This window comes from Pteropus medius, unplaced genomic scaffold, assembly GCF_902729225.1.
Source record: "Pteropus medius unplaced genomic scaffold, Ma_sr-lr_union100, whole genome shotgun sequence".
Lineage (NCBI taxonomy): Eukaryota > Metazoa > Chordata > Mammalia > Chiroptera > Pteropodidae > Pteropus > Pteropus medius.
The window spans coordinates 3,906,488-3,920,495 of NW_024352783.1; the positions used below are offsets into that span (position 1 = coordinate 3,906,488).

Consider the following 14,008-nt stretch of genomic DNA (forward strand, 5'->3'; position numbering starts at 1 on the left):
GGATGCATTCCAGCCTGAGATTATCAGTGGTTAATAAGAGCTCACATTTACTGGGCACTTTAGAAATGCATTAGCTTATTTTATTCTCATGTTCACCTGGACAATAGGTATTATTTTTTCCCATTTAACATATGAAGAAAGTGAGGTCCCACATCTTATGAGTAGCAAATCCAGGACTCAAATTCCAGTCTGTCTGATGGCAAAGCCCATTTTCTTTCCATGTTATTCAGCTTAGTTTGGTTGGGATTCTATGAGCATTGAAAAGATCACAAACTATGAGCTCCTTTCAACAGTGACTATGCCTGCCTTCACAGGGCCTGACATGATGCCAGGCAGTGAAGGCTGACTGAGTGAACACCAGCTCCAGAGAGTCCAGGCCAATTATCCATGTGGGCAGCTGTCCAGTCCCCACTTGGATGAGCATCCGCAGCAAAAGCTGGTGCCATGTGAGGACTAGCACCTGTGCAAAATGAATCCTGTTTATGACCTTCCATGTTTGTTGCATTTTATACAAGTTTCATAGCACAAAGAAACATGAGTCTAAAGTAATACGACTGGCTCTCTTTATATTTTTTACTAAAAATTTTTTAGATAATGTGGATGCACATGAAATGATAAGAAATAATAGAGATATTCCATGTACTCCATTTCCCCCGATGGTAACATCTGGCATTTCTATAGTATGATATCACATCCAGGAAGTTGACACTGATTCACTAACCTTGTTCAAATTTCAGCAGGTTTTTATGCACTCGTGTGTGTGTGTGTGTGTGTGTGTGGTTATATCACGTGTGAAGATTCATGTAATCACCACCACAGTCAAGATACAGAAATTCCATCACTACAGGGATGAATCCCTTTTATAACCACAACAACATCCCCCCGCCCCAATTCCTAATGCCTGGCACCACTAATTTGTTCTCCATTTCCATAATTTTGTCATCTCAAGAATGTTATATAAATGGAATCATATAGTATGTAACCTTTTTGGACAAGCTTATTCACTCAGCATAATTCTCTTGAGATCCATCCAAGGTGATTTACTTTACAATAAAAGCCCCACACTTAGCCATTTACATGCTTGTTTTCCCCTTCAAAGGAATCATCTTAGGAAATTCAAGGCTAATTTCACTCACGCTGCTATTACCTAAAATATTTCTCTAACTTCTTTTTCAGAGTCTATAGCTATTCTTTTAATTGTTTTTAGAGCTGTATCTAAATCAGAGATCATCAAACTTTAGACTTTGAGAGCCAGAATCTGTCATGACTACTCAACTCCGCCAAAGTCACACGTAATATATAAGTGGAAATGGCTGAATTTCAATAAAACCGTATTTACAAACACAGATGGTAGACCAGACTGGCCCTGAAAGCTGCAGGTTGCTGATCCCTGATGTAAATAATACAGGTGTATTTTGATTTTTATTTATTAATTTCATTTGTAATTCTGGACCCAACCTAGCAAATGAGAAGAGGGATAACATATTGGGAAAGAAACAAAGGGGAACTTCATTCAGAACAGCAATCAAATCACAAAGTTACAAAATGCCTAAGAATAATTATAATAAATGCAGAATATGTGTGGAAAACCATTAACTTTTCTAGGCTGCATAAGACATAAATGAATAGACACTCTAGCACTGTCCAAAAGAAATATAATGTATGTCACATATATAATTTAAAATTTTATAGTAGCCACATTAAAAAATGTAAAAAGAAATTAATGAAATTAATTTTAATAGTATATTTTAACCCAATTAATCATTTTAATATATAATTATTATAAAAATATTAATGAGCTATTTTATATTTTTATACTAAGTCTAAATTCTGGTGCATATTTTTTACACTCACAGCACATCTCAATTCAGATGCTAAATCTTAATCAGAAGTATTGATTTGATTTATATTTCATAAAATTTTACAATTAAAACAGTTGACTCATACACTGAAGTTGTTCCAAACATACTTAAAAGTTTTCCAATTACAAAAACAAGTTCCAGTTTCTTAACTAAAATTTCAAAATAATTAAAATTAAATACAAATAAAAATTTAGTTGTTCAGTCACACTAGTCACATTTAGTTTGCTTAATATTCATATATGGCCAGTGGCTATCTTATTGGAAAGTTCAGCCCCAAAGTTTGAGAGTAATGACTCATAATCTGATGCTCTTATGGAAAATAAATTTTGGAAAGCAGTTCTGAATGAGTGATAGAGATGGATAGTTAACACAGGCTCTGGAGTCAGACATTCCTGAGTTCAAGTTCAACTTTGAGTGTGTATGGTCTCTGACATGTTTCTTATTTTTCTAAGACTTTGTTTCCTTATTGGCAAAATGATCATCAGAATACCTACCTCAATGTCAGACATATAAATATTCAGTAAATAGAAGCTGATTATAGTTATGGTTATGGCTATTATATTTGTTTCCTTGAGCTGCCATAATTAAGTCCCACAAGCTGAGTCGCTTGAAACAACAGAAATGTATTATCTCACAGTTCTGGAAGCTGGAAGTCTGAAATCAGGGTTTTGGCAGGCCATGATCTCTCCAGAAGGCCTCAAGGGGAGGATACTTGCTTGCCCCTCCCAGCTTCTGGTATCCTCAAACGTTATTTTGTTTGTTGCAGAATCACTTCAATCTCTGCCTCCACTGCCATCTAACATGGCCATCTAACCATGTAAAGTGTGTCTTTGTGTCTCTTCTCTTCTTATAAGAACATCAGTCATATTAGATTATGGCCCATCCTACTGACCTCATCCTAACATGATTATACTTGCAAAGACCCTATTTTAAAACAAAATCACATTCACAAATTAGGGGAGTTAGTTTTTCAACATATCTTTTTAGGGAACATCCCAAATTCACCCCATCACAATTACAGTTATTAATTACCCATCTCTAAGGTGTATGCCTGCTGTGGTTGGTATGACTTGTGCCTGAATTTGTCCATAGAAAGAAAAACTTTGAGGGATTGTGAGTTGCTCATTTGGGCCAAATCCAGTTGCCTTTCTTCCTATTACCCCACAAAGCTCTCTGCAGCAGAACTCATAAAGAGTAAATGATTCAAAAGCATTTTTTACAACTCAAAAGCTACTGTGCCATTTAGTTCCATTCCTTTTTTCACAAAATGGATTGTTTGGTTTGCTTTCTTCACTTTGTTTTTTTGTTTTGTTTTGTGGGCTAAGCTCATCTGGCTGTTCAAAAGCTTTTGCAAATGAGTGAAGCTTTATCTCTCTCTCTGAGTTTTATGTGGAGCAGCCAAGTCCAGCCCCATCAAACTCAAGCCTAGTACAAGATGTGAGCAGGTGAAATGCAGTGCAATGTGTAGTACACATCATTTAAGCCTTTGATGAATGCTCTTTTTAAGTGTTTGGTTGAATTTTAGCCTAAAGAAACAAAATAAGTATAACTGAATAGGACATGATAAAACAAAATTTCTTAAACATTCTATCAGATGAAGAAGATGAATTGCCTTGTTTCCCCAGCAGAGCAAATAGGTAATAAATGAAATCTTTGTGATAAAATACTGCTTTTATTAGTATTCTTTGTAAGAATTTTTTTAAGTCTCAAAAAATGCTTTACTTTAAGGTACTGGGCATATTCTGCTCTTCATTAGAAAATTTCATCTGTGACGCATGCCTTTGTTAGCCTTTGAAAAAGCCCCTCACTGCCACTCGATGCCAGTTTAGCACAGTTGTATTTTGCTACACAGTCCAATGTAATTAGGTTAATTAGTCATTTCCATTTAGCTTATTAGAAGGCTAGAAATGCCTTTCCCTCATTTGGAAGATTAAATGTTGCAATTGTGTTCAATCCAGAGCTTCAAGAAAGTATGTTTCAGACCCAGTCATGGCTGCTAGGAGCACTGATAGCAGTGTAATTTGCTCACTTTTGTGGAGACACCAGAGGGGGTAATGGGACTGCAGAAGGGTTAATGATGATGCAAGCTGGGAAGAGGGGCTGAAATGGCTGCCTGAAAGAAGATGAAAGTGAATTCCTCAGCACGAGAGAAATAATTACAGCAGCTGCAGCTTTTCTCAGCCTGTCAAGAGCCCTCCTGCTGGCCACCCAGATGTCAAACTTTATTAATTGAGCACTTCCTAAGTGCCAGGCAGCCTGCTACGCCTGAGGCATACAAAGATGACTAAAATTCTTGCCCACAGGGAACACACAATCTTGTGGGAGTAACAAACAAGAAAACCAGCAATTGTAACTCAGTAACTATAGGAGCCCCAAGAAAGCACAGGGAAGGCCTTTAGAGTCTTCAAAGCACTTGCATCTACATTAAAACATTAACTATGCAGACAGCAATTACTTGGCCTCATTTTCCAAAGGAGAAAATCAAAGCCCACAAAGGTTAAAAACGGGTCCAAGTCATAAGAGGCAGGACTAGGACCAGAACTCTTATTTTCTGGTAGCTCCATCATCCTACACATGATACCATGCCACTTCTCAGCATTAAAGAAGGTGTGCTCCCTGCTCTAAGTGGTCAGGGTGATGTTGGGAGGCCACAGAGCTCACGAGAAAGGGCACATAAAGACAGGACAGGCATTTATCCACACAGGAGCAGAGCCCTGGCAAGCCCAAGCCAAGCGTGCATGCCCTTCTCCAGCTTTACATTTCCTTTGTCTCTTCTACTGTGGTCACACTCCTTTGCACTATGCCCTACTCTCTTCCCCCTCTAGACTTTGTCTCTTGTTGATCCTTCCCCATAAAATGTCCTTCCTTTCTCTCTACTTCTATCTCTGCCCAACAGGGTCCTATATACCTCTAAGGCCTCCATCATCTTCTCTTCCTCTTGAACTTAGGACCGTAAGCTCCTTGAAGGCATGTCTTTTTTTGTTCACTTTTGTATTCCCAAGTGCCCAGCATGTAGTAGACATTCAATAAATATCAAGTAAATGAATGAATTCAAATGTGTGGGTTCCTTAAAATACACGGCATTATGATAGGTATTTTGGGCACGGTCTAGCTTTTAGTCTCATGGAAGAGACCAAACATACAAACAAAAGCTGCAGATAACTCAGTGTCTAAGTGAGTGATGTTTATGTGGCTGCTCTGAGGCAACAGGATGGACCCTCCACGCCCAGATGTGGTTCCAGTGTCAAGACAGATGATGTCTCACACATACCTAAGAGGGTATGGAAAATTTTACTACTTGTATAATCAGAATTTCTGGGGAGCTCAAGGGAGTTTCCCAGCAGCCTAAAAATAGCTTGAGAGAGCCAGGAAAGGAGACTACTCTGGGGTTTTTGATGGAAATTAGGGAGTGCAGATGGGTGAGAGGTCCTGTGCATGGGCAGGGGCTTGCATGGTACAACTTCCCTCCAAAGAGGGAGTACCTAGGCTTACTTATCAGCTTGCTGAGCAGAAGAGAAGGAGGGAGAGATAAGGCTTAAAAGCTATCAACAGTCAAATATCTAAAAATAGAGTCAATCTCTCTATAAAATATATCAACTCTTTCCACAAAAGAAGAGTAGGAGGGCTGTGTGTTCAAGATTAGAGACAATATATGTAGGGGAATTTGCTGATTTTGAAGTGGACTTTAACAATTTGTAGGACCTAAACAACTAGTAATCGATCAAGAAAGGAGTAGAATTGGGTGGAGAAAAGAACAAGACCTCCGATGTGGTAAAAGCAGTGTGAACAAGGAATAGAGTTGGGACCGAGTCTGGTACACTGCCAAGGTTGGGAGCAGACATCCTTAGACTACATGAAGAGAACGGATTAACAAATTATGCATTTGGACTTAATCCTTACAGAAGCGGGCAATTCATGGAAATTTTTAAGTTGACATTAATGATTCTGGAGATATTTTGAAAGGAATTGACCGGAGTTGCTGACAAAGTGAATATGAGAATGAAAGGGAAGAGTCAGAGACTTAAAATGTCCAGGCTCCATGACTAGAAAAATCACGGCATCCCTTCTTGTTCCTTTTTCCATGTAATACCCTGTAGGTAGATGCTGTTCAGTCTCTGCTGCTGATAATATCCCAAACATTTTATTTACTAAACCTTGCATATTATTGGGGCAGTTTGCTAAAGGTGAGCTAATCAAAATCCTTCCTCTTCCTTGATTTTACCTGCAGGAAGAGTCAAGGCTCTAGAAAAGAGTATAAGTGAGGTAGAATAATGTACATGATGCCATCTTGCCCCGCGACCTCAACACAATGCCAATTACGGCTCTGAGAAACTGCATTTCAGAGCAAGATTCTCTGAAACTTTCTAGGTACTTTCATCAATGGAAGAATTCTGTAACCTGGATCGGGACATTGAGGGATCTGCCAAGAGCTGGAAAAAGTTTGTGGAATCGGAATGTCCTGAGAAGGAGAAGTTCCCACAGGAGTGGAAGAACAAGACAGCCCTGCAGCGCCTCTGCATGATGAGAGCTATGCGGCCTGACCGGATGACCTATGCCATGAGGTAGGGAGTAGGAATAGTGGGGAGGCCCAAGACAGGCAAGGGGCAATCTCAGCATGGCCAAACTATCAGGGCTGAACACAAAAGCTATGTGTTTATAATAATAGGAGGCTTTGTACCAACATCTAAAATCCCATGAGGCCTGTTGCTCTGTGTTTGCCGTGTATTTTCTTAATATCTAGGTGGACTGTTAAGAAAGAGGTGCTCATCAATATCAGCACTAAGAAGGATGCTGGTCGTGTCTACTGTGGCAGGAGATGGTGGGATCCAAAGAACAGATAGAAGGGTCATCCTTAGCTCATCTCTTTCATCACAACAATAGAGAGAAATGAATGTGGTTATTGTGAAGGTGGTAGAAGGATGGCAGAAAATTAAGAAAGATTTATCTGATGACTTCCATTTTTTCTGAGAAGTAGAAAGTAAGATCATTTTGTGTGGGACAGTAGGTGGCACGGTTGGAGATTTGCAGGGAATGCTGAAGTTTTGAAATATAATCTTGAAAAAATGAGAGAAAACTGATCAAGGAAACTCAAAGAATTTCAAGTAGCTTTGAGAGCTCACCTAGTTAAGATCCTGCATTATAGTGAGACCAGTCTTCACCATTAGATGATTTTGCATTCAACAGCCCAGGTACAGCGTTAAGTTAATCCAGAGCACAGGTCATTTCAAATTGGTTTGTTTGAATAAGAGTTAGGTAAGGGAGGTAGGGATTGGCAAGAGAATGATTAGAAATCATAGGTCATGCAATCTATAGATTCAGAAGGTAGATTAATAGTTGCCTAGGGCTGGAGGGTGGGAATAGCAATTATCTAAATATGCATGAGGCAGTATGAAAATATTCTAAAACTGGTTTATGGTGTACAATTCAGGAAATTTCTTAAAAATTATTGAATAGTATACTTAAAATATGATATGTCAATTCTACCTCAAAAAAGCTGTTTGTTTGTTTTGAAGAATTTTTAGGCCATGGTCTCTCTGCACTGGATAGGAAAGAAGTGAAGAGAATTAGGGGAGATGATTTAAATAAAAAGGAAGCCAAGATACTGAAAATCCTGCATTTGTACTGGCACCAATACAGGCAAAGAATAAGTAAAGTAAGGGTAAATTTTTAAAAGAATTGTAAAGATAGAAAGTTTGGGTCAGAGAATGGAATGTTTCCATTTATGATTTCAAATATAGAAAAAGTTCCCAAGTAATGACAAAGATGAATGTATGGCCATGGAATTGGGTGGCTGAAGTGGGAAAGAAATGAAAATTGTTAAGAATCTGGAGGATTGTCCACATGGATGTTGATGTCATTCAGGCTGGTGGAGAGAAAGTCTATGGGCCAAGAGTTCACATGTTCAGTAAGTCAGCAGAGTCTCCAAAGGAGCAATAGATGACACTGATATACAGGGGTAGTGGTAACACATCCAGGGGAAATAAGCCTCAATGGAGCTACATGAGTGGAGAGTTAATAGTTTATAAATAATAGTCATCAGTGAGCAGGACCATGATCCTACCTCCCAATCTTGAGATAGACCAGATGTAGGAGAATGAGCCCAGTTGAAAGGCTACAGGGAAAATATTTTCATTGGGGAAGAGTTAAGGCCAGGAGCTGGGCCAGATGGTCAGATGTAAGAGGTTACAGCTTCAAGGTTTTCTTTAGTATAAAAATGGGACACTTTGGAAAGGAAGTGGAGTAAGATAAAAGGAAACACAGAAAATGAAAGAACATGAGAGAATAGAGGACCGAAGGGCCTTAAATCATGGATGGAGGATCACAGGGATATGAAGTTTGGAGCATTTAGCTGCCTGAGGGCTTTTGGAAGGAATTAGTCATGGCAGTCTTCTGTTGGATAGTGGTAATGTGACAGGGCACACAGGCTTCACAGAGGAGTCAGTGGTGGCCTGGATACATGGGGATTTAGAAGGATCCCTGATCTAGGTGAGCAGGCAACACAGGTTGTAAATGTTGACTTAATAAATAAAGCTTGGAGTTGATCCTACCTCTGTTAACTATACATCTTCCATTTCTATAGACCTCTGTTCTATATTTTTGACTGATAAACACTTATGTACTTTTTTTTTCTGGCAGAGATTTCGTTGAGGAGACATTAGGAAGCAAATATGTGGTAGGAAGAACATTAGACTTTGCAACCTCTTTTGAAGAATCAGGACCAGCCACTCCCATGTTTTTTATCCTGTCTCCAGGGGTGAACCCGCTGAAAGATGTGGAAAATCAAGGTGAAAAAGTTTCATCTTGGGGCCAAGGCTGCAGCAGCCCCATGCGCTTTTACTCTTTGCATCTGTCAGTTTCTCTATTCCAGATTCAAGGCTCATTATGTAATACATGGTATTTGCTAATCACACAGAAATCAGGGTTGTTGCTAGACCAACATCAGATCATTGCCAGAGAAAGGACTGCTCTGGGCTCTAGGAGGTAGGATCCACAGTAGCAGGTTCATGAGGAGACCTTGATTCCCCTTAGTGTAGCTGGAGCAATCTCTCTGAAATACAAGTACAGTCCTTTTGCAGACTCCCATTGCCATCAGAATGAAGTTCAAACTTCTTAACAGTGCTTACAAGGAACTTTATCCTTCATATTTCTCCAGCCTACTTTCTATAATTAGTTTCAAATAGCTGAGGTTACAAATTATCACAAACTTAGGGGCTTAAAATAACAGTAATTTATTGTTGTACAGTTCTGGAGGTTGAAATAATAAATGGGGCTCCCTTTTTTCCTTATAAGGACCCCTACAATTATATTGGGGCTATTCAGATAATTTAGGATTATGTTCCCATCTCACGGTCTTTAATCATATCTACAGAGTCCCTTTTGCCATGTAAAGTAACATATACACAGGTTCTGGAGATTAGGACATGGATATCTTTGGGGGCTCATTTTTCTGCCTACGTTTCCCTGCCTCTCCCTATTTCACTCTACACAGCAGCCATCCCATTCTCCCAAACATTCTGCTTCCCCTCCAGCATCCCCTTCACCAGGCTATCCTCTACTCATCCTTCACATACCAGTTTCGATATCACCACCTCCAGGAAGCCCTACTTAATTTCCAAGGTGTTCAGGTCCCCTCCCATGTGCTCCTAGAACAGCCTTCTTTCTGTGTATCACATCATAATTGTCTAGTGATGATTGTGCCTTCCTGTGAGAATAACAGCTCCTTGGGAGTAGGTATCCTTTTCACTGGAGTATCCCAGTTCCTAGCACTGTGCTTTTCATGTGATGGGCACTCAATAAAAATATATGTTAAATGAAGGAATGAACAAATGAATGACTAATCAAAACTACTACACTTTACAAAGTTTAATAAAGGCCCAGTGAGTTTTTACAGAGCCAAGTCTTTATAAGTAAGAATCCCGACCATTGTAATACAACTCCCTGGCAGTATGTTAGTCATTATGTAATGAAAGGAACATAAAGCATATGCCTGGCATTTGTGGGTAGTTGAGATGATGCTAACTTGGCCCCAAAGAAAGAATAAGATCTGTAAAAGGGAAAGAATGATCTCATTCATTAATTTAATGTATATTTTTGTAATCTAAAATTTAAATACTTTTAATATTTCTTAAAATACTGATAACATAGAATTTGCAATGAAAGGCAACAGTTCCCAGCTCCAACCCTTCCCAGACCCTGTCTCCCTTCCCAGACACTGTGCTTTCGCCTGCTTCTGAATTTAGTCCTCTTGATAGTTACTTCTCTATTTTTAACTAATAATCTTTTATCACTCTTTCTGAATTTATCAATTTTCAATATCTATTTATTACCTGATATGAAAAATAAAAATTTAGTTCCCATTACCGCCCACCAAGACTCTCCTCTTTCCCCCAAATTTTAATAGCTTCACTGAGATATAATTCACATGCCATACAATTCACCCATTTAAAGTGGATAATTGAAAGTTTGTGGCTGGCTTCTTGCACTTAGCATAATGTTTTTAAGGTTCATTCAAGGTATAGAATAAATCAGAACTTCAGTCTTTTATGGCTGTTATCATAGCTAAGTTATTCCTGACTTTCACCCTTTTGTAGAGTTGTGTAGTCCTTCTACCCCACACCCCTGGAGTTTTTATTTCTTTCATATTGACAAATCTAGTTTGCTCATTTTTATTCAATACTTTCCTTTTTGGAAGCTTTTATACACCCTGTTTATGAGCAGTTTCATACTGTTTTTTGCCAATTGACCTCAAACTATTTCATCATGTAGTTAGAAGATTTCTGTCATTTCAGACAAGTTAACCCATTCCTTAGTCCATATTACTTTTTTTTTTCCTGAATACAATATCTCAGCCCTGCCCTTGGTTTAATCTTAACACATATTTTGTTACCAGAGGCAATATTGCTGTTCATCAGTTAGAGATTACTTAGGCACCTGTGCCTCTTTCTCTTTCTCTTCCTCCTTCCTTGCTCTTTGATGGCTTGATTTGTTTTCTAATGTACCCATTTAGAACATGTACTCTGGTGACATCCATGTTTTCCGCATCTTGGATCTAATCAGTTTGCTTGATAGGCTTCTATTCTCAAGTTTGGAATTCACGTGACTGACTCAAGCACTTTCCCCTATTTCCCCTAGCCCCACCTTATCAAGTAAACGTATTCTCTTTATGCTTGGACGGAGACTGTGCATTAGACAGTTTACTGTTTTACTCCAGTTAAACACTTAACAAAGCTTGGCATCCTTTCCCATCTTTGAATATGTGATTTTTCTGTTCTTAACTACTTCATTTCTTTATCTCTTTATTTCATTATGGCAGTTCTTAATATTGGGTAGGTTTTAAAACCCTGAGAGTCAGAGGAAAGATTTGTTTCCTTGTCCTCATTTCAAAACCTACCCCCTCTCAAAATGCATGAAGCCACAGACAAACAAAATTCTGTATATGATTTTGGGAGGTCTATAAGCCCCTGGAGTTCATCCATTGACACTTGATTAGGAATCTATGATTTTATAGAACTTTTGTTCCCCTTAGTCTACTCCAGGATTTTCCTTCCTCCACAATTTTAGAGGAGGAGGAAGAAATTCCATCCACTTTCCCTGGCCTCTGTTTTAAAATGAAACCTACCACTATCCACCCCCATTGCTTTCCTTCTTTCCTTCTCAGATTAATCCTTTAGCAGTGCATTAATTTTACCCTCTTTCTCTCTTTTCTCATCACCTTCTTCCTAAATGAGCCACACTTCCTCATTTGCACAATAATTTTTGTATTTGCTTCATCTAAAAGCGATCACCCTTTGTTTCGTTTCTGATCATCAGTAACACCTTCCTCCTATCAGAATAAAGATGAAATCTCAGATATGAAAAGGCTTTAAAACATTAAAAGTATAGTAGCATTGTATGGCATTATAATGATGACGATTCTTCTGTTCTTTGAGACAGATCAGTTTGCTTCTTCCTTTACACCTTTTTGTCATATCCTTTCAAAGCACAGCTTCATCTTTGGCCTTCCCAACAAAGGACCTCCCCTTTCGGCCCTTACTCAGGCATCTACTCTGGTCTTTCTTTCACTTGGCTCTAGCTTGATCTGCTTGTTTCCACCCTCCTTTGTTCAATTACCTGGCTTGTCAAAATAACTTCTGTTATTTTTATTTTGTGATCAGAAAGAAGCTGTATCTACCACTTTTGCCTTCCACTGCTTCCTTTTTCTCTTTCAAGTGTTCTGATCAGAACTATGAGCTCACTTAGAATTTTTTAGGCCTACTACAAGGTATGTTCAAAGAAACAATTTTCAATTTAGTATCATTGCCTTCACAGGAACAATGAAAAAGAGACTCTAAGCAAAGTAATGACAATGTGAAGGCAATGATAAACTCTACAAATCTTAGCTGGCAATAGATTTGATGTCAGTTTTAGAACCAGGGATATAAACAACATATTCCAGAGAAAATACAAGGACAAAAGGTGCCAGGATTATTAGATAGCCTTGGTGACAGTTCTACTTACAAAAGAGCCTATTTCTTTTCTTTATTAGAAAGTGAAGGATATGGGAAAAGAGGGGCTTAAAAAGGATTAGTCTAGAAAACTACAGACTGATGGGACTGCTGGGGGCAAAATGTAGCACAGCAGAGGACAGCTAGAATCAGTCTGCATTAATCTAGGCTTGAGGCATGATGATGAGGCTGAACAGAAAGAAATGGACCTTTGAGATGATGAGAAGGGGGAAAATTCAATGGGAGTTGCCCTTTGGCTAAAGAATACTGTACCACATGTGAGCCTTGTGATGTACCAAGGTAACTTGCAGAGGCCTTCCATTCGTAACTTTGGGGCTCTCAAGATACCTTTCTGGGTCATCAGCAAGCCCCTCTAGCCAGTTATGTTCTCTTGGGGTTTCATATTCATATTGTTTTGTGCTATGGCATTCATGCCCCCACCTCCACTACCTTCAACTTATCTTTCCCTTTCTGATCTTCCTTCCAACTCTCCATGTGGTGGTGTCACCTGGAACCATGCCCCATTGTAAATCTCCTTTAACATCTTCACAGCACGCTTCTTCAACCTGTAGTCTCTTTGAAGACATTGCAACTTCTGTGGCCCTCTCCCTAGTTCCACAAACCTATGGGTTGGGAGGAAGGGGAACATTTTCTAGCCTTCTTTTGCCACTTGCAGGGTAGTTCTCATTAAAAAAAAAAAAAAATTCTCTTTTAAAGCAGATGCCATCTGACTGTATTATCTACTAGCTTTTAAATGTTCTCTGCTTTCTACCAACTTCCCAGTGAGATTTACATTTATTAGGGACTTTAGAACTCTTTTCAAAATCTTCTGCACTTTCTGTTTCATCATCATCCTGGTAAACTTTAATATTGCTGTGTCACTCAGCCAACATCTAGCCTCATACTTCCTCATCTTTAAAGAACTTAACTGTTTCATTTCTGTTACCCATTCTTAAGGCTTCACTGAGAACTTTGTTATCATTGAGAACTGTCCTATTTCTGAAACATTATTCTCTCATATCTACTCATGACTATCACTTCCTAGTGTTCAGATTGTTCACTCTCTTACTCCTGCTTCATCTATTATTCTACTTCAGTGAAATGTCCAGTCCACTGGTTCCTCCATTGTTTCTAATGTTCACCTTTATCTCCCTCTTATTTTAATATGGAACAATAATCTTTCATTTGAACCATGATCTCCCAAATCCTCAACTCCATTTCCCCTTCTACTTTTGTATTGCTCAACTTTTGTAAAGTCTCAATCCTGGACAAACAATACATTTGGTGTATTAGAACTACCACAAGTTTATAATTCTCAACTTCAATGCTCTTTGGTAATCTTTTCATGTCTCCCGAAGTTGGTTACATTGCTTATTTCCTTCTTTAAAATTACAAATGGACCCTACCCTTCTTGTGCTCTATCACAGTCTGCTTCACTCGCTACTTCCCTGATAAAGCATATACTATCGGGTAGAAATGCTTTCAATATACTGCCATTTTACTTGCATCTCTGCACATCCTTATTATGTTTCTGAAGCCTTTTCAAACTAATCCTTTTTAAGCCCCTCTTTTCCTTTTTCTTTCTAATAAAGAAAAGAAATAGGCTCTTTTGTAAGTAGAAATGTCACCAAGGCTATCTAATAATCCTGGCACCTTTTGTCC

The 14,008-nt window shown here is 38.7% G+C and overlaps 1 protein-coding gene across 3 annotated transcripts in view; it reads left to right on the forward strand.

The window, feature by feature from the left end:
* The window catches only part of DNAH9 (dynein axonemal heavy chain 9), a 310,371-nt gene that overhangs the window by 262,648 nt on the left and 33,715 nt on the right, over window positions 1-14,008 (forward strand). For all 3 annotated transcript variants that reach the window (XM_039847368.1, XM_039847369.1, XM_039847370.1), the window contains 2 exons: window positions 6,231-6,424; window positions 8,499-8,647. In XM_039847368.1, coding sequence (XP_039703302.1) covers window positions 6,231-6,424; window positions 8,499-8,647 — 343 coding nt within the window. The remainder of the gene's footprint in view (window positions 1-6,230; window positions 6,425-8,498; window positions 8,648-14,008) is intronic.